The sequence below is a fragment of the Lissotriton vulgaris genome, chromosome 1_1 (genome assembly GCF_964263255.1).
Source record: "Lissotriton vulgaris chromosome 1_1, aLisVul1.2, whole genome shotgun sequence".
Taxonomy (NCBI): domain Eukaryota; kingdom Metazoa; phylum Chordata; class Amphibia; order Caudata; family Salamandridae; genus Lissotriton; species Lissotriton vulgaris.
The window spans coordinates 1,934,697,714-1,934,720,647 of NC_141685.1; the positions used below are offsets into that span (position 1 = coordinate 1,934,697,714).

The window sequence follows — 22,934 nt, forward strand, 5'->3', positions numbered from 1 at the left end:
AATATAGGAACTCACCTTGAAATACTTTGAGCTTATAATGCAGCATTCTTCCTCTATAGGGCCACGGTACTCCTCGGTGACTTTCAATATTCCTATAGTATACAGCTGGGGTATATTATCCTATATGCTACTTCATAACACTCAGTGGTGTACATGCTACATATGTGAATATCACAAGCATGACATCATGATGCAGTGCTCACTTTGTCTTCCTCTCTTTGTGCCACTCACTAAATACCCTCTGCCTCTCCTTTTAGTGGTTGAGCCCAAAGTAGAAGCATGTAGTTTATTAATTATGTTGAATTGGAAATGGATCAGTTCAAAATGTTTACTAAAGAGTACATACAGTCCAAAGCTATATCTCCTTTACTCAATATTGTAACCTGACTTTGATTAAGGGGACCTATAGGGTTCCTCATGTTTGCTCAATTTATGCATGTTCAATACATTAGTTTCAGATATATTAGTTTGAGATAACTGGATGAGTTTGTACACTATAAATAATAAATGAGACATGTTGTTGAGGTTTGTACAAAGATAAGAGTTTGCTGAAGGATGCCGCCAGCTGCTCAAAGTATCCTATGACATCTCTTGGGTCACAATCTCTACTTTTTGGGATTTAACAAATATGTTCGGAAAATCATATTATCTGCTCTGGTAAGGAAAACAATATCCCGCTGTGCAGAGGTCATTTTAATAGCTCACGAGTTAGAAAGTGTGTTATAGTCACGGTCCTGGTACAGAAGTTTGTTGTTGCACTGTGTATTGTGTTTTAAAAATCCTAGTCTTTCACTGTACACACATTTCTACTTTGTTTTTTATCATATATAAAACCTTAGATAATTTCGGGAACTGAATTGCTGTACATGAATCTGTCATTGCTATCAGTAACCCGAGGTGTCTTCTTGCAGCTCCGGATAGTGCCCCAGAAAACATAACCTACCGAAACATCTCATCCACGGAAGTAGTGGTGTCATTCCTGCCGCCTGCTATTCCTAATGGAATTGTACGATGGCACACAATATATCTTCAGATGGCAAATGGGACAGAAAAAACAGTTCTAAACACAACTAATCTTTCACAAACTATTACTGGTAAGTGGCTAATAAAAGTATGATGTTTTTTGAACGATAATTGGCTACGTTTATTTTTATTCACCTTGCCTAGTTCTAAAGCGCCCGATTCAGACTTTTTATTTTTTCGTTTTTTTAATGCAATTTGCTAGGATAGCAAACACTGAAATATAGTTCAAAGTATATATTGAGCACACATAAGGACTATTTTCAACACAGCTCCTTCTACTTCATAAGGAATTTATATTACCAACAAATCACACATGTTCCCCTTGTTCACTTCCTCAGTCTAAAGAAGGGAGAAAACAGGGGCAATGAATGCACTTTACATGGGTCTCCTTCTACTTAGCAAATCCCGACTGGCCTTCTGCTCTGCAAATAACCACATCACAACAGATATACACTATCCTGTGGCCTTGGCGCCAGAGCTATCTCTAATCATGCCCCCGGTTGTTCTTACGAGGCTGTACCTTTAAACATTACCCTGCCAGACTGTGAGAGAGAAAAATGAAGCTGCAGCCTTGGTGTGAGCTGTTCTGGACTCCTGCACACCCCCACATTGAGAATTCCACAGAGCTAAACTGGTTTGATCAAGGAACACTATTTTTTATATTTGCCCACTTTGCTTTAACAGCAAAGAAAATGCGATGTTATGCGCAACAAAACGACCAAACAAACAACATAAGAGTTCAAATAAAATTAATCTTCACGCCAAATGAAGGAACAAGAAGGAAGATAAATCTAAAATGATGAAAGTCAGATAATGGATAGAACTTTTTTTAGCAAAAGTCTCTATTTGATAATAATAATAATAATAATAAAGAGCTTATAGAGCGCTCAGTAACGCCATCACGGCGTGTCCCCGCGCTAAGCTACCAGTGAACCTGCCTAGAACACCCAGCCCCTATGCAGTATATAAGTGAGTTTTGAGCAGAGCCCTGAAACGTAGTTCATTGCCCTCCAGTCGCAGCACAAGAGGTAATTTATTCCAATTTTGCGCTGCTAGTAACGCGAAGGAACGACCACCTATTCTCGCCTTCCTGATCCTGGGGACTGTCAGCAGACCGGTACCCTCTGAACGGAGGGTCCTGGTAGGCTCATATCGGCTGACTAGCTCCTTCAGATATGTTGGTGACTTGTCCCAGACAATACGGTGGCAAAAAAGGAGGCACTTAAATAGCACACGCTTCTTCACCGGCAGCCAATGAAGCGCATCCAGCGCCAATTTCGAGCTAGCTCTCCTGGGTCTTCTTAACACCAGTCTGGCGGAGGAATTCTGGATGACTTGTAGGCGACCTATGCTGCCCTCGGTTGCCCCCAAGAACAGAATGTTACCATAATCTAACCGCGAGGTCACCAGCGCCTGCGTTAGAGTTCTTCTGGCTGATAAAGGCAGGAGGTCTAAGGTTTTATTTAGGGTCTTTAGGACTCCAAAACATTTGCCCACAAGGCGCCTTATGTGGCCTTCATATGAGAGCGAAGGATTCATCCAGATTCCCAGATTCTTAGCCTCCTGACATGGTATGGGGGTAGGGCCCAGGCAAGACGGCCACCACTCATCCGACCATTTCTCGCTTTTTCCCCCTACCACCAACACCTCTGTTTTGGAGCCATTAAGTTTTAGACAATGGGCATCCATCCACTCTGCTAGTGCCTGCATACAGGATTTAAAATTTTTGGGGGTGTTGGAAGTACTCTGCGATAGGGAGATTAACAGCTGAGTATCGTCAGCGTACGACACTAATTCCACCCCGAACGAGTGTACAACTTTCGCCAGGGAGGCCATGTATAAATTAAAAAGAGTGGGGCTCAGAGCAGAGCCCTGAGGCACTCCCTGGTCTAGTGACATCTCCCCTGAGCGGCAAGTCCCCTGCTGAACCTGGAAACATCTGTCTGTAAGGAAAGATTGTAGCCAGCCCAGCGCAGGACCAGCGACCCCAGCTTCATTCAGACACCGTAGCAAGATGGAATGCGCTACGGTGTCAAAAGCCGCGCTCAGGTCAAGCATGATCAGGGCCATTGTATGACCAGCATCTGCCCCTGCTCTTAGAGTCTCAGTGGCTCTTAGGAGGGCCGTCTCCGTAGAGTAGCCTGCCCTAAATCCCGATTGCGAGGGGTGGAGTAGACTACATTTTTCCAAATGCTCCGTGAGCTGAGCATTAACCACCTTCTCGGCTACCTTCGCCACGTACGGCAATAGGGAAATCGGTCTGAGGTTTTCTAGTACCTCCATGCTGACATTAGGTTTTTTTCTTATTGGAAGTACTATTGCCTTCTTCCACTCTCTGGGAACTTGTTGAGTGGAAAAGGAGGTTTGAAGGACGTGTCTAATGTGGGGTTCCAAAGCTGTCAGACCCTCAGATAAGACCCAGGCAGGGGCCGGGTCATTGGGGGAGCCGGACTTGACGCTTGAAATACGCAATTCAAGATTTGTCGATTAGTGTTCATAAGAGGACAGCAGCACACCGAAAATATTCACTATGGTATATTTTCCCAAAAGACTTTGTAAAGGTGGGCTAAACTGTGTGGAAGTGAGTAACCTGGATAACGCAGGGTGATGTTGCTGATTTTTTCAGGCATGCGGGTTCGCATCCTAGCTTGACTAGCTTGTAAATCTTTATGCTATTGGATCTCAGATATATTGGTCCTCTTGAAGTGAGCTATGAGCTGGAGCAAGTCTCCACATTCCTGAAAGAACCACACGAGCTGACTTGGACATTGTGAACAGGTCAGCAGCCTCCTCTGGTTTCTGGACCTTCTTATTTTATCTGGATTTCAGACTCTCATTTCACTGTGACTCAAGTCAGGAAACTGCTTTTTTCCAGTTCTCAGAGATTTAGTCAGCGATAGGGATAGTCCTTCCATTGTTCTTCTGACAGGCAGACAAGAAATGCTCCAGCAGAGCAGGCAGGGAAGTTACCCTACTCCACATCTTTAGCAGTGCAGTAATACAAACCTTATTTTATTTTTTATAATAGCTAATATTCCACTGGCAGTTAGTCATAATAGAATTCTGAGAAAGTGTGATGATGTTCCTGTTTTGGGGATGTTTCACGTCACGCGAAAATTGTATCATTATTATTTTGTGTGTAAAAAAATCCAACACGACTGAGGACAGCCTTCTGGCTCTGGAGTTTTCTTATGCACTCAAACTCCACCTATCTCTGATCTTTTCAACTTTGTAAACTTCAAGAAAACTTGTGGAACATTCTGCTGACATTTTCTATGGGTGCCCCACGAAGTAATGGAGAGAGACTATATCTGAGAAAGATCTCTTTTTGAAATCGCATTGATAGTCAAGCTGATCAATGTGCCATTTCAATGCCATCATTCATTTCTGTGTGTGGACAGGCTTCCTTTGATGCTCTTATTCTTTCGGTGTCTTGGCCAGAGCTCTTAAGATATGTAAAGAGGTGTGACCTGGTAGGTGTCCTCCAGCCACCATTTTCAATCTCATTCCCTTACTTAAGCTAGTGTAGGCACAGCGTATTCATCATCCCTTAAATGCCATACCTAAATAGATAACATGCATCTGATTCCATATTTCACCTTTGAAGGACAATTTACCTTTACAATATGGTTTTGTTGTAGGCTGCTGGCACCATTCCTGTTATCCAAATGAAAGATTAATGTATTCCTATTAGGACAACTGTCCTACTGCACAACTGTTAAGGGTTCAACTTTCGAAACATTATAGCATTCATTTTTGAGTGTTGATCTATATATTCTACTTTACATTTTCAATACAGGCATGGTGTAACATGCAGGGTGCCTGCACTAGTAGCTTCCTTAAACTGGGTTACATTATAATATTGTATTATTTTCCAGTGTCTACCTGAAGCAGCCAAGTGAGTCACATATTAGTGGGGACAGCACTTAGCAATGGCAAGAAAGTGATAACATTTTAGGAACGCGTATGTGACTGAGCCTGTTTAGAAAGCCTCCATCTAGACCACAACTCAAAATTCATGGTGTCCAAAATAAACAAGCATTGGCATAGTCAATAGGTCTCGCTTTTGGGACCTTATCAGTATTTAATAATGCAGTACAATATCCTTGGTGCAACAACATCAACTGTTGCATGGCTAAACACTTATAAGGTCCCAAAGGAGAGATGTATTGGCTATGCCAATGCTGGTTAAACATGGCGTGTTGTACTACGTATAGGGCTTTAAACTGAATTATTTTGGTAACTTGCAAACTCCGAATGAACTCTCCTCATGCATTGCTGCGGGTTACTAACATTTCTCTAGTTAAGACTCTTTGATAGATCTCTTAAATGCCCATTAATAGGAAGGGTTTGAGAATTACCTTACATTTGTGATGGTTTTGAAAGATCATGATGTTGCATGGAGTGACTACAATTGAATGGTTTATTTCTTTTTTTTGTCATGTGCCAGCATGCCTTTTTAAGGACATTTAAGAGTACTTTGGTGCAATAAAAATATGCGCGATAGCAAAACGACGGACATTAATAATTTAGATCAGAAATGGGGTTAAACTGGACATTAATTAATTTTTAGGTCACTTATACGAGAACGCTCGTTTGAGAATGCGTATGAGAAAGCTACTTCCACAAACAAGGGTTACTGCGAGTGTAAGGGAAGGAACAGAACAGCCGAGAAAGGGAGTCCGATTTCAACGCAAAATACATCATGAACTCAAATGAATTAAGATTGTTGAACAGTCAAAAGGTAAAACAAGTTAGATGTCAGGTTGATTGAGAAAGAAAAATGAGGAGCAACTAAGTGAATAGACAAGTGACTATGGGCCAGATGTAGGTAATTCCTATTTACCGACTCTTAAATACCGAATTTTACCGATTCGGTATTTAAGAGTCGGTAAATAGGAAGGGGGCAGATGTAGGTAATTCTAATTTTAGAATGACCGAATTGGTATGATTCGGTATTTGCCAATTCGGTAAATAGCGAATCGGTATTGCCCATTGATTCCTATGGGCCATGAAGCCCATAGGAATCAATGGGAAATACCGATTCGGTATTTACCAAATCGGTAAATACCAAATCCTGCAAAGGTGCAGGGGTGTCACTTTGACACCCTCTAGCTCCCCAAGTACAGGCTTGTGTGACATGTGGCACACATACATGCCCTAAGGGTATGTCTGTGTGTCACATGGCACAGGTGTACATGCACAGATGTGCATGTACACCTGAATTCGGTATTTTACCACCCAATTGGATTGGGTGGTAAAATACCGAATCCTGAAGGCCTGTAGCACTGTAAACAGTGCTACATACATCTGGGTTTTACCGAATCGGTAAAATTACCGAATCAGTAAATTTACCGATTCTGTAAAAAAATGCCCCTACATCTCAAAAACCAATTACCGGTCGGTAACGGCCGAAATCGGCCGTTACCGACCGGTAATTGGCGACCTACATCTGGCCCTATGTTATTTGTTATTAATAAATAGAAATCTATGAGTAAATTAACCACATCTGATGTATTTTGAAGCCTTAGCTCGAGCTCTAGTTGCAGATGTAGTAGTTACTGTTAAGAAATGGAAAGGAGATCGAGTTTGTCAAGAGAAAGGAGTGAGGTGGAATGGGAGGAGATATCACGGCCTAGTGAAGCCAAGCAGAACAGAAAACACCAAAATAAATGAACAACGAAGTATTATTTGCCTACACTCCACATTAAAGCTCTGTCTGTGGTGCTGTTTGTATATTTAAGGTAGACAGCAAAACGCAGAATGTACACCTCTGCCAACAAAGGGGGCTTGATTCCCTGCTCCTGAAAGTGGTTCTGCCCGGGCCTGAAAAAACCCTGATTCACCCTCCAACTGCTCCAACCATCAAAAACCTCTCTTACTTTACAGCCCGCTAATGCCCTCTCTTCCGCTGGTACTGAAGAGGCTGTAGAGAGCCACCCGGGCTCTCTCCTACATTGTATCTTTCCCCCACGCACGCACATGCACCCCGGGGCGGGCTCGCGCCGGGGTATAAAATAAACATGCGGAAGACCGCTCGGGGTCTTTCCGGCTAACTGTAACGGAGTGTCCATGTCCTTAATTAACAGTGTGATCCACTTAGTGTTTGGGCCTTACCTAGAGTGCCACATTGCCGGCGAGGCCGGTTTTCGTCCACGCGTGCCCGCTGCAGCTCGCGGCACCGCGTCACCCGTTTCCTGCTGCGGTGCCCACCCGCGCTGCTGTGCCGATCCCCTCTGCACCGAGGCCCGCCCACGCGTCTCCCGTGAGGGAGCGCCTTCAGCTGGCGGGGCTCGTGGGGTCGGCGTGCCAAGTGAGGATCCTGCGGGTGAGTGAACCGTCTGCCCCGCATGAACACACACGGCGCTGCCTTCCATGCTTACCTCCGCTTTAAAAAACAGCCACATACACACAAGTTCGCAGACACAAAAAGTACACACAGAATCAAAATACATGCACCTACAAAACTACACATAAACTACACAGGTACAAACCTACACACAGGATTCAAGTTGACATACATGCATGCACGTATACACACACGCACAACTATACATACACACATGTGTGTATCGGATACGGTCCACCCCATACTTTTTACTGTACAGAGTCCGCTACGGCTTTCCCTCGTGGCAGTCATAGAGCACGATGGAGTCATCGTCGCTGCAGGAAATCACAGTTTCCCTGTTGGGGCTGAAGACAAAGCAGTTAATTTTGACAGGATTTTCTCTGAAAACCTTAGCTACGCGAAAGCTGCGCAGCACATTATCAGTCAATTTAATCTCTGGGAACTTAAAAGTGGTCTCCAAGAACCGGGAGAGACAATAGTAGAAATAACCACTAAATGCGGCTGCAGCAGCGGCGCTGCGACCCAAAGGCAGCCAACAGTGGGATTGACTCAGGGACCCGAAGCCGGACCCAGCGGAAGGTCGCAAAACGATAACAAAGGATGTTGGTGAGGAGCAGATAGGGAAATGTGAATTCAGGGCCCGTCTGTGAGACTGTCGAGAAACTGGCCAGTGCAGCAGAGGAGGCCTTGCAGGCCTAGGGGGCAGAGGGCCAAGACCAGGAGATCCCATCCCGAATCGTAGGACTCATGTTTTTCTGACCCCCCAGTCTGTGAAAGAAGAACTTGGAGCTGGAGAGAAATGAACCCATGTGAGGAGCTACCGGCTTCACTTTGTTGAAGGGGAGAAAAATAGGAGGTTTTGTCCAAACGACGCCAGGTGGGACGATTGAATACAATTACAAAAAAAAGAGACCCTAGCTGTCAATTTTACATGCTGCTTTTTATTGTAGCAGACTGAAGCTTAGACCAATAGGTTCTTAAGCCAATTATGTCTTATTCACAAAACTGTTATCACATTTGGTATTTCTATATAACATTTGATTCATGTATGAGTCAAATACACATTAAATACACAGTGATTATCAAACTTGAAATGTGACTATATACAACAATGTGCGCAAAAAAAGTGTGGGCTTAAACCATATATAACTCAATAAACAGAAACAAACAATTACACCAGCAGATAGTTGACACAAATAATATAAAGCAGTTCCTTCAGGCCCTATTACTTGCAAGATTCAGGAGTCTGCTGATACAAGGGATACATGCTACTCTAAGGGATACATCTTGAATTGGAGCCCCCAATAGAGGATAAAAGTGTCTCTTGAATAAGCATGGGCGTAAAATCCGTTTCGCTCGCGGATTTTGCGGATTTTCGGTAAATTCGCAATCCGCGAGATTTGCGAATCTCCCGCAAAATCCGCAAATCCGCGAGCAGCGGATTTTGCTCGCACTGCTCGCACTGTTCGCGTGAGTTCGCGGCTTCCCAGTACAACTTCGCGCCCTGCGAATAAGTGCAAAATTGCAGAAATTCGATCTTAGCAAAACTGAAAATACTTACCAGGTTCAAAAGTTCAGGCTCATCATTAGTAGCCATTTCCTGTAGTGCTTCCTGAGGGGCCCCTCCAGAGTTCAGTTGCCAGTTGCAACTATTATGTGACCCTGCTCTGAACCTCAGAATAGTTACACATATGCCACAAAGGTCCTGAATTACAGCTAAGGGAGACAAGCAGGAGCCAGGCTGGAGGTTCAAATCCATTAATCAGCCCCTAATTCATTATTGTCAGTTGGGGCAGGGCAGGTGTTGTAACTAATTTTGCAACAATGAAAGCACTTAGCAAGTTCAAAAGATCACTAATAAGGAAGCACTAAGGAAGCAGGTGCCAGCTAAAAAAATATTCTGTGACACATTGAGGCAGGGAAGGTGTGCTTGCGTTGCCACAATAATGTACACTGACTGGACAACCAGAGGGTGCTGTGATGAAACAGAGGGTGGCATGGGTGGGCCAGAGGGTGGCATGAGTAGTCAGAGAGTGGCAGTGGTGACAGAGAGTGGCAGTGAGGAAGAAGAGTGTCCCAAACAGGCTGGACACGTAGAAACAACAAGTTCGCGAAACTTGCGACCCGACAGGTAAGTTCGCAATTTGCGACATTGTACAAAACCCTCGCGAACTGGCAGAAACCCGCGCAAACACACAAAAAAAAAATCTGCAAATTCGTGAGAATTCGCGGATTTTGCGGATTGCGAGTTCGCAAATCCGCAAAATTCGCGAACGCGAGATTCGCAAAATTCGCCCATGCTTACTCTTGAAGCCCTTTTTAGCAAAATTAGAAAGGAAATGCCGACGCGTTTCCAATCCCGCGTTGTAATTACGGGATTTTCATAAGGGTAGAAGCACGGTGTAACCTACAAATTAAGATGAATAAAACCTGTTACCTCTAGCATTAACAACCTTTCTTGTGTGAATGTTGCAATTTTCTAAAGTCATATATGGCTACTACATGTGTTGTTGGCATCTGATTAGACATAGTACTTCGAGGCTTACTGCATCAGAATGCATATCTGGAATTATATTTCCATTTACCAACTTCCTTTCTCAACCCTCTAATGATGCTCTCTTGATGGTGGTTAGCCTGGCTCAGTCGCTCCCTCATTCTGTTGCTAGTAATATCTCTCATATTGTATTTGTTTTTATTTCATTGTAAAAGTGTGTCTATGTGCAGTGTGTGAAGATTTTAAACTACTTCTCATATGACAGTTGAACGTAAACAAGTCCAGCAATGAGCTGTGGGCCCTTCGGAGACACTGACACTTTTTTGGCATAGATTCTGGTGCCCTCAATTTGGGTCTATCCACCCTTGGCTCACCCGCCTACAGGAGCCAGGAGTGGACTCATCCTGAATTACCCAGTTCTGTCTCTACACTTTATACAACGGGTCAGCTCGAAATTTATTGGATCATGACAAGCGTATAGCATTAGGAACATGGTTGCATGAAGCACTGAGATAGCGCAAAGTGCTCATTTTTGGATTGGAGGCGTTATTGGATTGGCAGCTTTATTAGACCATCATGAAACACCTTGTATTCTAGCTTGCCCTGAAGAAGTCCGATGTTTAAGACGAAACGTGTTGGCTGTTTCTCTGCTGTACATACAATTTTTTACAATGAACATGTCTGAATAAAAGAAGAATTTTGAACATACATTTGGAAATCAATCTGAATTGTTTGACTACTTTACATATTACAGTTGTATGGTGCACCTTCTCTTTGTCGCCTATACTTAAAAGATAGCATCATTCTCCGTTGTGCACTTAAAAATCTTCCCCTATGTTTCCTTCACTCAGACATTCCAACTTCTCCTGCATCTGTACACACTTAAACATGTACTATGAATTAAACATATTCTCAATGAACAATGGCTTTTTTCTGCAAGAGGAGTCCATCCTTGAATCAGTCACACCTTGAAATGAGTTTGAGAACTAGAACTAGAGCAGGTCTGAATAGAGTTCCTGTAGGCTGCTACTGTGGTGTCAGTTGATAAAAGGAACTACTCATCCATTCATCTGCTCTGGTACGTTTCTAAAAAATTATGCAATACATTCAGTTGTGTGAATACCACCCGTGCAAACACTTTATTTTCTCCTACTGCCATCTTGTCTTCTTTCATACACTTTTTCTTTCTTTTAGGAAACTAATATCTAGAAATTCCTTTTGACAGAATGGCTTTTTATTATACAGCAGTACACCTTAAAAGCCCTGAAATTGACACTGAGTAATATCATAAAATAACAAATATGAAAGAAAATGGGTCCCTCTATTCATTACATAGTCTTTGTCACCAGTTTATTCTGAATGTATAACATTTATGTTACTTAACTTGGATGCAGAACTATAGGAGCTTCAGTCATTGAGATTAAAGCATTACTCTGGCTAATAAAATCCTAAAAACTGCTAGGGTAATTTCCGAACATTTGACCTGAAGTCCAATGATTACAGATCAGCATAATTAGAACTGGTGAAGTTATAACATTCCCTAAATGTCACAAATCTTTGCCCTTGGTGAAGGTGGGCACAAATTTCGACTTTGCCTGAATCCACCAAGGTGAAGTTAAAGCATGCAGCATAGTTTTAAGGAAATATTCCTATTTCAGGATGCCCGGTTGGTGGGAGATCCTACAGCAGGCCTACGCCTGCAATCTTTCATGTGGTCGCCTGGCAAAATGTGTCAGTGAGGTCAGCAGCGGAAGGTGAGGGATTTTGTATACAATTGTTTTGGTAAGTGCAATAGCAGCGAAAGGGATGGGGCAATAGCAGTTAGACCTGGTGAGGTGGGAGTGTGGGATTGGGTTTTCAGATCCGATAATGGCTGCCACTTGTCACAAGTCCACTTCCTGCCATGGTCAGCCCATTTCAGTACTTGGAATAGTTATCTGTTCACATGAACGGCTGCTAAAGTGTCTTTTTTTATTTTGAACTTTGCAGGCTTCACAGTTAACAAAAATTATGAATTTTTGCAAAAAATATTTAAATTTAAAAATCAAATGTTTTTAAAAAATTGCAAATCTCTCTGCAGCCTATGCCACTGGGGTCAATGCCCTCCTTGTTACTACCATTACTTTGATATAGTTTGAGTTTATCTTATCAATGTGGTAGCAGGTGAAACCAGGGACATAATGGTCAATCTTGCTCAAGTTGATGTTGATCTCCCTAAGGGCTTCTGACTGTAATGTTTCAACCCCTCATAGAGGTGATCTGGACTTGTGGCGGTCTTCTTTTCTCCAATACAGTTGGCTTGTAGATTTATTAACTTGTCAGAACCCCTCTGGAGTGATATTCAATGCTGTTTGATGGGCTAGGCTTGTTTATGTTGTCAATTTGAGTGAGCATCTAAAGTTCAGTAGCACAAAATCCAGTTATGAACTTTGGTGAAATATTATCCTACATCAGCATCTGGATTATGCATTTCTTTTTGGCCCTATATCAACTTTCTCTAGAGTAAAAAACTTAGAGTGTTTTGAGAAAATGTATTCCCAAATTTGTTAAAAAGTTCGTCGAACATTTTAACTCCTTTCTTGACAGTGCAACTGTCCCATAGACATACTAGTCATAATAAATGTAGAGAGGGGTTTGAGATCACCCCTTTAAAACATTACCTTTACTGACCAGCCTCTTCTGGCCATTGGCAGACTTTGTCAATCACATTTTGCCTCACCTCAGAGGAGTATTTCTCTATCATCTAAAGCTATTGGCTATTAGGGTATATTTTTCCTATCCAATGAAGGGCTTACATTGAACTGCATGATTAACTGCTTTACAGCAAGAGGTGTCCCTGTTGGCTTTGCAATGATTGTTGCCTCCATTTCCACTATCCCTGCTACAGAAATCCAGCAGGCTCCTTCTTTCCCTCATACTTTCCCCTTTGTACTCCTTGCTCTCCCTTGCAGACACTCCTCATTCCTCCGACCTGCTCCTCTTGTCTTTCACTGGTGGCTGGTGACTTTGAAACTGGTGGAGTGTAAGTGCTTTGGCAAGTTTAACCCCTGAGAAATCTTTGAGCAATAGCATTGTGAAACTTTCATTTTACAGCAAATGTTGATAAAGAGTTTGGCTAAAAAGCAATGTGTTTAAAGGCATATTCTCAAGGGGTACCCTTCTAATAACTAATAATAGCAGGGCCATTGTAACTAGCAAATATTATCAACATTAGAAGAGGATCAGCAGGTAAAGTCAAGAATCCATGCTCACTAGTTTTTAAATCGCTAAATATATTGAGAGCTTGCTTCTGTGCTCCAACGAAAGTACACTGAAGTAGACACCAGAGACACGCTTTTTTATATTTTTTTCCAGTTTAGAATACATGCTTGAATGAAGATTTTTTTTTGATGCAGTGACCTGATAAATATGTTTGCAAAGCTATGAAAGCACACATGTTATTCACTGTTTAAAGATAACAAGAGCAAAAACTGTACGGCCTTTGAAACAGTTGAAATTGACAGTTGTATAATCATTCTACATGTATCGTCGTCATCCAGACCAGGAAATAGGCACGATCGATAACATTCATTAAGCCTTACTAAAATCGAAGCAGTTAAAAAAACTGACTGAACTGGCTACACTTTAAGGAGGCAATTCTGAAAAGGGGCACTGTAGTGTCGTGTGGGTTTTGGATGAAGGAGCCCTTTTGGTTCCTGATAACTCCGTAGAACAGATTTCATAAGAGCTTGGGTGTGGTTGATAGAATTTGTGATGTAGAACGCTCGGTTAACAGTTACACACTAAGAAATAAAAACATGTGTGGCATAGTCATTTACTTGCTCCAAGGCTGGGGAGAATGCTACAACTGGCATCAAGATAGGGGGCATGTAATCAGAAGAACAAACAGTGCTCTTCCAAAGAGTTTCCCATGGTCCCACAAACTGCTTGTGCATCCCAAACGTGCCTCAGTCAAAGTGAAGATCGACGGTTGGCGTATGTGGAGTCAAAGTACTACTCCAGCTAGTACGAAGCTTTCGAAGAAGACGAAGGCCTTAAAGAGAAATCTGTGTATTATCGGCCAGGAACCTGCTGGTGAGGCTGTGAAAGAGGTACTGCGCTACAACGCAACACAAAGCCATAAGCCATACAGAATGATAATGCATAAAGCAGCAACAGCCAGGTATGAAGAAATGCTAAAAGAAAGAATAGTCAAATACTGAGAGTATAATTGCATTTACTAGAACCTGAGTAAAGAGAGTCATCCCACCTTTCAGCGGGTGAAGCGACCCAAGAGAAAGCACAGGGTTGTGCTTACAGAGCCGTTGGCCCTCGAAACGACCACCACAAAGGCACTAAGTGTGTTTCACACAACTCAGAGGTAGTCAGTAAGCTAGAAGACTCCAATGGCCACACAACATCAGATCGGCCGGAAAAACTCAAATGTCAGAACATGGCTAGTGCTTAACGAAGTTGCTGGTCCAAGTGGGCAGCCAACATAGCCAGAGCAATTTCCGCTCTTGAAGCAGTAAGTTCCACAGGTTATGATAGCGCTACTTTCCTGAAACTACCTCTTCCATTCGATTTCACCAAATAGCAGATTTTTGGTGCAGATGGACTGCCTGTATTTCAGCGTTCGATGACTTCATCGATACATTGGAAGAAGCAGATAACAAAAAGATCATCAAATATCTCAAGAATCTTGCAGGTGAAATACCACAAGCTGATGAAATATCAAGTTCAAACCAATGCTGAATGTTGATTGCGAAAGATACATTTTCAACCACGAAAGGCAGAAAGCTGGTGAAACAATCCACGAGTTTTCGAAAGACTTGATACGCTCATCAAACATTGTACGTTGAATGTATTCAATGATGAAGAAGACATATGTCTCAGAGTCATAGATGGTTGCCTTTCCGATTCTTTTAGACGACGAATGCTGGTAGAAAAGCTCAATCAATTGTGAGTACTCATGACTGCCAGAGCCGAAGAACGTGCAGACCGAAAAGTTACTGACATGGAGGCTGAAGTAGCCCAGAGTGAGTCAGTACTGAACATGAAAAGTAAACAGAGACAGTAGGTCGAGAGTCACAAAGTGATGTCTCCAAAGAAAAATAAACTATACTTTCTTTTCCACATAAAGGTACTTTTCCCACCAATGCAAGTGCTCTGAGACAGCGAACCATTTTGCAACTGGTTTCAAAGTTAAGGAAAAGCTATGTGTGTCACGTCGAGAAAGCAAAATGGATGCCTGACTTTCCAGAAGCAACATTCTACTCACGCTCACAAGGCTAAACTTCTGTATTCAGGCAAATGGAAAATAAACAAAATAGATTGTGATCTAAATCATCGTCCACAAGTTTTTCAAAGTCATTGTCAAGTAACAGTGAAGCATATGAACGTGTGATGTCAATGTTAACCCCTTCGATGCTCATGTCGAGCTCAGCTCGTCATGAGGCACAGTGGAGCTGTGCTTATGACGAGCTGAGCTCGTCATGAACAGTGGGCTTCAAAGCCTCTCAGCACAGAGGGGGAATTGCTGCAGCAGTGATGGTGTTAACTAAAGAAAAATGTGCACATGTCGCATTGGCCGCATTCAAGAAAAAATGTGAGTCGAAGAAAGATCAACATGTGAAGTCATAAAATTAATTTAGACACTTTCCTAAAATCACACAAAAGGTGAATGTCTGTTCCATACCGTGTATCATAGACAGTGGTGAGTCGATAAACATGATGCCTGAAGAGAATTACAACAAACTGTCTTCAGTGCCGAAGACTAAAGTGTATACATGGGCTGCATGTATACACTTTAGTCTTCAAAGTCTGGGTTTATTTGTAGCAACCATGAAGCACAAAAAGATGAAAGTACAAGCACCAATTCATGTACTTCAAAGTACTTCATCAAGTGCCTCTTTACTCAGTTTCAGTACTGCTGCTGAAATGCCACGAATATTTGTAAATTCCAAATAAACGCTCATCATGGAATAGTGAATCCGTTTCCATCATTATTTCATTTATTAGGAAAACTTAAGACAATAAATGTGCAACTGCATATTAATGAGGACATTCGTCCTGTTGCTCAGCAACATTGTTGAATTACATTTCATTTACAGGAAGCTGTTGAAATAGAACTTGAAACATTACCAAAGCATAAATTCAATGAGCGATCTACTGGTCTGACACCATGGGTTTCGCCCACAGTGGCAATGCCTAAAAAGGACAATGAATGACCTGCACACATCTGTTTTGATATGTGTCAAGCTAACAAGGCAATTTCAAGAGAACGATACCCCGGTCCACAGATTGCCGAAATGATCACCCAGCTGAATGGTGCCAAAGTCTTCTCTCGCCTTGAACTGAGCAAAGGATATCATTAGTTGGAACTGAAAGAAGTTTGTAGGCACATTACTACCTTTTCTATTCATATTGGTTTGTTCAGATATAACAGATTACGTTTCGGCATGTCATCGGCTGCAGAACTGTTCAAGTTGTCATATGCCGCATAATACAGCCTGAGGCAGGTCTCACTTTTAATGGAAAGACGTGTGAGCTCCACAAAACAAACCTAAAATTCTTTGGCCATATTTTCTCTGATGGTGGAATGACTCTAGATCCGAATGAAGCACAGGCTTTGTCAGCCACCTGTCCCCCACAAGATGTTACCATGTTATGCTCTTTTCTTGACTTTGCCAGATACTATTCAAGATAAAGCCATGATGTTACCACAGTAAGTGCACAACTAAAAGACTTAACAGCACAAAATGCTTCATTTCACTGGTCACATGAATGTGAACAAAGCTTCAAGAAAATCAAACATGTAATAGAGAATGCTACTGAAATGGCCTTCTTTATCCAAAGCTACATACTGAAATTGTTGTCCAAATGCTCAAAGGCATATTGTGGCTTATTGTAATGGGAACGAAGACGCTGAGATTTCAATAACCTGGGCCTTCCCCTCTGCACCTGCTTCACAAGATGCGTTTTCTCTGCTTTTACAGAACACCTGGGATGTCTGTCCCTTTACGAGCCTGCACTGCTCCACGAAGAGGGCGGGTGTGACCTAAGACCCTTATAGACAGAGTCCTTTTTTCCCCGGCTGTCCAGTGAAAGCATGGAGATGATCCTGGAAGGAGACCTTAACACTGATGTTGAAACAGATTCACTGTCAGAGAAGATGGACGTGGCAGTGGAACTGAGTAACGAGAAATCCCAAGTAACGTGAGATCTCCTTTTTTGACAAGTCCCAGGAACGGAAGAGGTTGGAGGAGCAGGCAGAGAAGACAGGAAAATGCCATTGGTCACCCTGTACCTCCCGCCCTCCCACCATGTTCCAGGAGGAGTGTGGCTAGCCCAGGTGCGTGGGCATTTATTGGGGAAAAGTACGGTTTGGGTAAGGGGTGACAGAGAGCAGGGTAAGACCATAACGTCAGTGAGGTTACCAGTGTAATTCATTTTGACCCTATTAAAAGGGAAGTGCAACAGGTGATAGAGACATTCCACCATTAGAGACTTGAGGATACTTTCATTTTTTCTTTTTGTTTATGTTTGAACCTAATTTCTAATTTAAAATATTTCTAGAGTGCAGCGTACACCATGCGGTTTCTTGGCGCTAGTGGGCGGTTCGGCAACTGAGGGAAAAGACAAGAGGGAAAGGAATGAAGAGCTAGGCGGGGAAGGCCTGATTGAAGAGGAAAGTTTTTAGATCTTTGCGAAAGGAGAGATACTGGGTAGCAGAACGGAGATGGTCAGGGAGGGACCTAGTGAAAGATAGCTTGTATAAGGAAAAGTGCTATTAGTGCATAAGTGACACAGTGGTGGCATAGGAAAAGGAAGTAAGAAGTGTGTTTTCCTCACAAGCCCAAACCCAAATATCCAAAACGTAGACTAATATTTAAGACACTTACCTGTGGCTTTTTCCTCTTCAATCCGAGGGACGTTCTCCATCCACGGTGGTCCCTCCAGTCCTGAAAAAACTCAAAAAGGAAACATTACTGTGATTGACCCTATGTGAACTGATATCAGAAGCAAGAATGCATAACAGAATAAAGAGAGCAACATTTGAGAAGGTTACAGTGTCCAGCCTGATCTCTTTGAGTTTACTGCCCAATCATGTTTCCCCGAAACGCGACACTTATGGTAGCATAAGTTTGTCACAAACTGAATGGGCTTATTCACAACCTGAAAAAGAAAGCCCAGCTGTTGTGTGGGCTTGTGAAAAAAAAAATTTCATTCGATTCAAGCTAGCCTGGCTGATGAGGGATGTTACCCTGAAACGGGTTCCAGTATGCTTGTTTCTGTTCCAGGGAAGACCTGACTTGGCAGTTCGGGCTGGACTGTTCCCACGATGCACAGGGTCAAGACTGCTTTGCATATAGCTGAGTCTGAACTGGGGTGGCAAAGTGAGCTAAGAACAATGATGGATTCAACCCAGAAGCACTGCAGAAGGACGATAGGTCCAAGGAGGATCTAGACCGGCAATTCCGGTCTCTTTCTCTGCCAGGTGACCCAAGGAAGCTCTTTACAGCAAATAGCCTGTTAAAGCTAGAAGGAATCCCTCTCTTACATATAATCGCACCTTAGTGAGTGCGACACATAAACCAACAACACAATCACTATAATTTAGTTTTTGATCTAATTTGCACCTTATTCACACACTCACTTGGTCCTGAGGTAAGCCAGTTTTAAATTAAAAAAGGCCTGGCTGAAACATGTAGACCACACAGGACGCAGGAGGTCTTAACTCGCACTCCAACGCGTCTACTGCCTTTTTATTGCTAACAGGGGCCCAGTTATTAAAACTTATTTATTTACCCTCGGGTACTGGGACCCACTGTATAGCTTTTAACTTCACTTTCTCACTCACTACACTGCACACTCAGCGAATATACCAGCTCTGCAGTAATCTGGCATCAAAGCACACCCGGGACACATTCGGTGTCACTGTGGTGGGCCCGATGATGAAGCATGCCACCAACTAGGTTGGTGGGTGAGGGCTTCATGAACAAACCAACTGGTTTGCCAGCTTGCGTACTTCTTTGAGTCCCCTTCCCCCCTGTAAACATAGCTAGTCCTATTTGATTTTTACAAACCTTACCTCTTCACATTAGGGCCTGCCCCTCCCTTCCTATTTTTAGGAAGCCGGTGAAAACGTGGCTTTTGAACCAGTAATCAATCATTCCAACAGTTTGCTCTACTGTCTTTACAGCACTGAGACACCTTCGGGTATTTGTGCGCTATACAAATTGCACAAATAAATAATAAATAAACCTAGCAATCCTTCAGAGATTGGAATCTACATCGTGGTCCCCGCAGCTCCCTGCCATGGCACCAATCGGGAAGATCTGAAAAATGCATCTTGGGCTAGCCGAGACAAAGAGTAGTCAAGAACAACATGTACATTTTCTTGTGACACCCAGACAATCCATCGTGGCATGCCATTTCAGAGTAGCACGGATAAAATTCAATAGGAAACCAATGCCTTCAACACAGTTCTACATTTTTTTTATCAAACGAGGGTCAGGGGCAAGGGAGCCGTCATTATAGTCGTTCTTTGTCTTAGGATCTAAAGTAGGATAATAATAAAGTGTCTTTGCTTGTCAACCTTTAGTTGATATTGATATAAGCCTTCAATATAGATTGACTTTCGTTTCTTAAATTTGTGTGCCTTTAATGTGTTTATACTTCATTTGCTCAGTAAACACAAGCATGAGAACTTTGGTAATGTTTGTTTAACTTACCCAGTTCTACAGGTTTGTAGCCTTCACACCCACAGAGCAGCATAGGTAGTGGTGGGTGCTTATTTGAAACGAACACTGGGCCATGCCAGCTCCCTTTTTGTGTCAATACAAGTTGTATTGCTTTTTAATGTCCTAAGTGAAGTTGTCCATATTCTCTTCAGCTTAAATATATTATTTGACTTCCAGTCAGGGCAAAATATACTTTTAAGATACTGCCTTTGTTTAATGTTTAATTGTCCGACAGCACAAGTTTCCTCTTCTTCATTCATTAAACGCTCCTCTTTTCTGCTCTCTTTTTTCCAAGTCCCAAATATCATCCACAGCTCTCTGTTTCTCCTCTCTTTATAGTGATGTCTAGAGTCATCACAAGCTGGTTTTCATCTCAGTATCACCATGCCCTTTAATGTATTGCATGCTTCCCTCTCCTCTATTTCTCTTCACGTAACAATGAATAACGCAGTGTTTCCCCAAACCTTTGATAAATTCGGGAAGTATTGCTTCCTTAATTAACAATCCATTGTGTGTATGAATTCGCATCAAAACTGCACGCCCTCTTCCTCCACGAGAACACTTCAGAGTGTCGCAGGCCTTGCGTCTTTCTCTGAGAGCTCTGTAAGAGAGCGCTCCCCCTAAATAGATGTGTGGTCCCGGAATACTTTCTTCCCAGAAATCAGGAACAATGCCAAACTTATCGGCTCGCTGACTGTTTTCACAGACTTGCCTGGTGTATTTCAGTCCCTTCCTTCTGTTCGGGACATGCTGACTCCCAGCCTACACCCAAACCTCGGGAGGGTCTGTTTTTGCACTTTGCCACCCAGTCCCAACACTAGTGCATTCAGTGTCCATTCTCGAGCCGTGTGCCACCCGTCAGTGACATGAGTTATATGTGTGCAGGTGCGGCTCCCCCGCGACCCCCCTGACTAGGCACGTTCAATGGACCTTCGGTTTCTGTGTGGTGTGAAGCTTGCCACTGACCTCCCGACCTTTAGATGACTTGCACAAAACAATTGATACCTCATATCGTGTTTTCTGGTTAGGTGTATCTTAGTGTCAAACATTTGGCTCATTCCATGCATGTCGTATTGTAATGAACCGTGGCGTTTTAGCATTTAGCACTCAGTAATGAGTAATTATATATTATATTATATAATATAATATAATATTATATTATATTATATTATATTATATTATATTAATTATATTATATACAAACTTGTATGTCTATAAAAACATATATACATATTTCATACTTAGCTAACACTCCACATTCTCTTACTATTAAATAATATTTGACAACTATTAATTAATCAAAATGTAATGCAAATAAATTAGGAGTTGAAGTGAGAAGTGCTGAGCTTAAACACCCAAACAGATCGATCAAATCTGCAAAGTCCAAGCATGATGGGGATCCAAGAAGCTCTCCCAGATTAATTTATTGCAGAGTCAGAGTGAAAATGCTGCAGTGTCCCCGCTAGGAATTAACTGTTTGAGTGATAAAACGGACAAACACACACGCATACCCCATCACAGCCATGGGGATAGGACTCCAATGGAAAATGGAGTGCTGTGTGGCCTTGTTGGGTATGAAGAGCTACCTAAATGCTAGAATTCAATCCAATACATACCTCACCACCAAGTGGTGAGTTTATTTAGCTCTCCTAATTTGTATTAGTTTTGGTACCCCCTTTAAGCTTTGTGTTCTGTCCCTTTGAATCTGACTGGAACGCCATGAGTACAAGTGATGTTGGCATTTGAATACTCAGTAAGGCAACAGCTGCCTCCTATCAGGATCCAGGCAAGATGTTTGGCACACAAAGGTAAAGATGTAAATGAGTGGTGTAGTCTGCCTAGCTGAGAAGCTACATTGAAGTTGGGTTAGAAGTTTACAAGAAGTCAACTCCAAAATGGTCCCTTATCTGATGTGTGTTAATGCACATTAATGATGGATGTTTACAAGTGTAATGTATACTTGACGAGAAAAGTGTGGCAGTGCAGACAAACTAAAGTGTTGAACCTCAGTGTACCACTGGTTGTATTTAAAATATATTTTCCCACTAGCGCTCCCCCATCAACTAAGGCAGTCTATGTTTTATTTGTGCTATTTGGTAGTAACTAATATTGTTTTCTGCCTTACCTAGCTTTATGGGATCGCAGACCTTGGCTTTCACTGAGGTGCCGACTTTCCTGTGTCATTTGCTGTTCTTTTGTGTAGCACAATTTGAGGTTTCTATTGGCTGTACTCACTTTGATCCAGACATATTCAATACGGAAGGTTTGTTCCTCGATCTTGTGATAAGGATACATACATAATATAAGAGCATACCCAACATTGGATGGTTTCGTGTTAAAACATTTCCCACAAATTTATGAATATTTGTAACTGTTGGACTTGACCCTCTGTGCAGGATCCCCCCAAACGTGTTGCCTTATTCACCCAGTTTTCTGAATTAGTTCTTGTTTATTTTAGGACTGTGTGCAATATACCACTTCAATCTAGTGCACAAGTGCTTGTGCTCTCTCCCCTAACCATTGTAGATATGGCTTATACCCAAATGGCACATTTAATTTACTTGCAAGTCTCCAGGAAAGCGGTACCCCATCTATCCAGGGCCAGGAAATTATATGCTCCTTATGGGCTTGTTTCCTTCCCAGTGTAAGAATTGGCTTTTGTAGTTTGGTTTGCCCTGTTCCCATCATGCACTGGGACAGGAACAGACTAATTTGCATACAGCCAGGTTCTGAAACTGGGATGGTGCAGTGAGCTAAAAAACGGTGTTGGATCTAGCCCTGATCTCTTGACTGGGTGAGAGCTTTCTGCTTAATTCAGAGACTCTGTCCCTCACCACCCCTTGTTGTAAATATTTTTGTCCACCCTAAGCGTGGAAGGGTATTCTCAGATGTGAGACCCTTGCTCATTGCACCATCAGGATTCAAGCAAACCGGGCCGAAGCCCGGGAGCTTGTTTCCTTCCCAGTGTAAGAATTGGCTTTTGTAGTTTGGTTTGCCCTGTTCCCATCATGCACTGGGACAGGAACAGACTACTTTGCATACAGCCAGGTTCTGAAACTGGGATGGTGCAGTGAGCTAAAAAACGGTGTTGGATCTAGCCCTGATCTCTTGACTGGGTGAGAACTTTCTGCTTAATTCAGAGACTCTGTCCCTCACCACCCCTTGTTGTAAATATTTTTGTCCACCCTAAGCGTGGAAGGGTATTCTCAGATGTGAGACCCTTGCTCATTGCACCATCAGGATTCAAGCAAACCGGGCCGAAGCCCGGGAGCTTGTTTCCTTCCTAGTGTAAGAATTGGCTTTTGTAGTTTGGTTTGCCCTGTTCCCATCATGCACTGGGACA

The 22,934-nt window shown here is 42.6% G+C and overlaps 1 protein-coding gene across 1 annotated transcript in view; it reads left to right on the forward strand.

Moving 5' to 3' along the window:
* The window catches only part of PTPRQ (protein tyrosine phosphatase receptor type Q), a 1,452,710-nt gene that overhangs the window by 873,166 nt on the left and 556,610 nt on the right, over nt 1-22,934 (forward strand). The window contains exon 35 of the mRNA XM_086919596.1: nt 912-1,094. Coding sequence (XP_086775722.1) covers nt 912-1,094 — 183 coding nt within the window. The remainder of the gene's footprint in view (nt 1-911; nt 1,095-22,934) is intronic.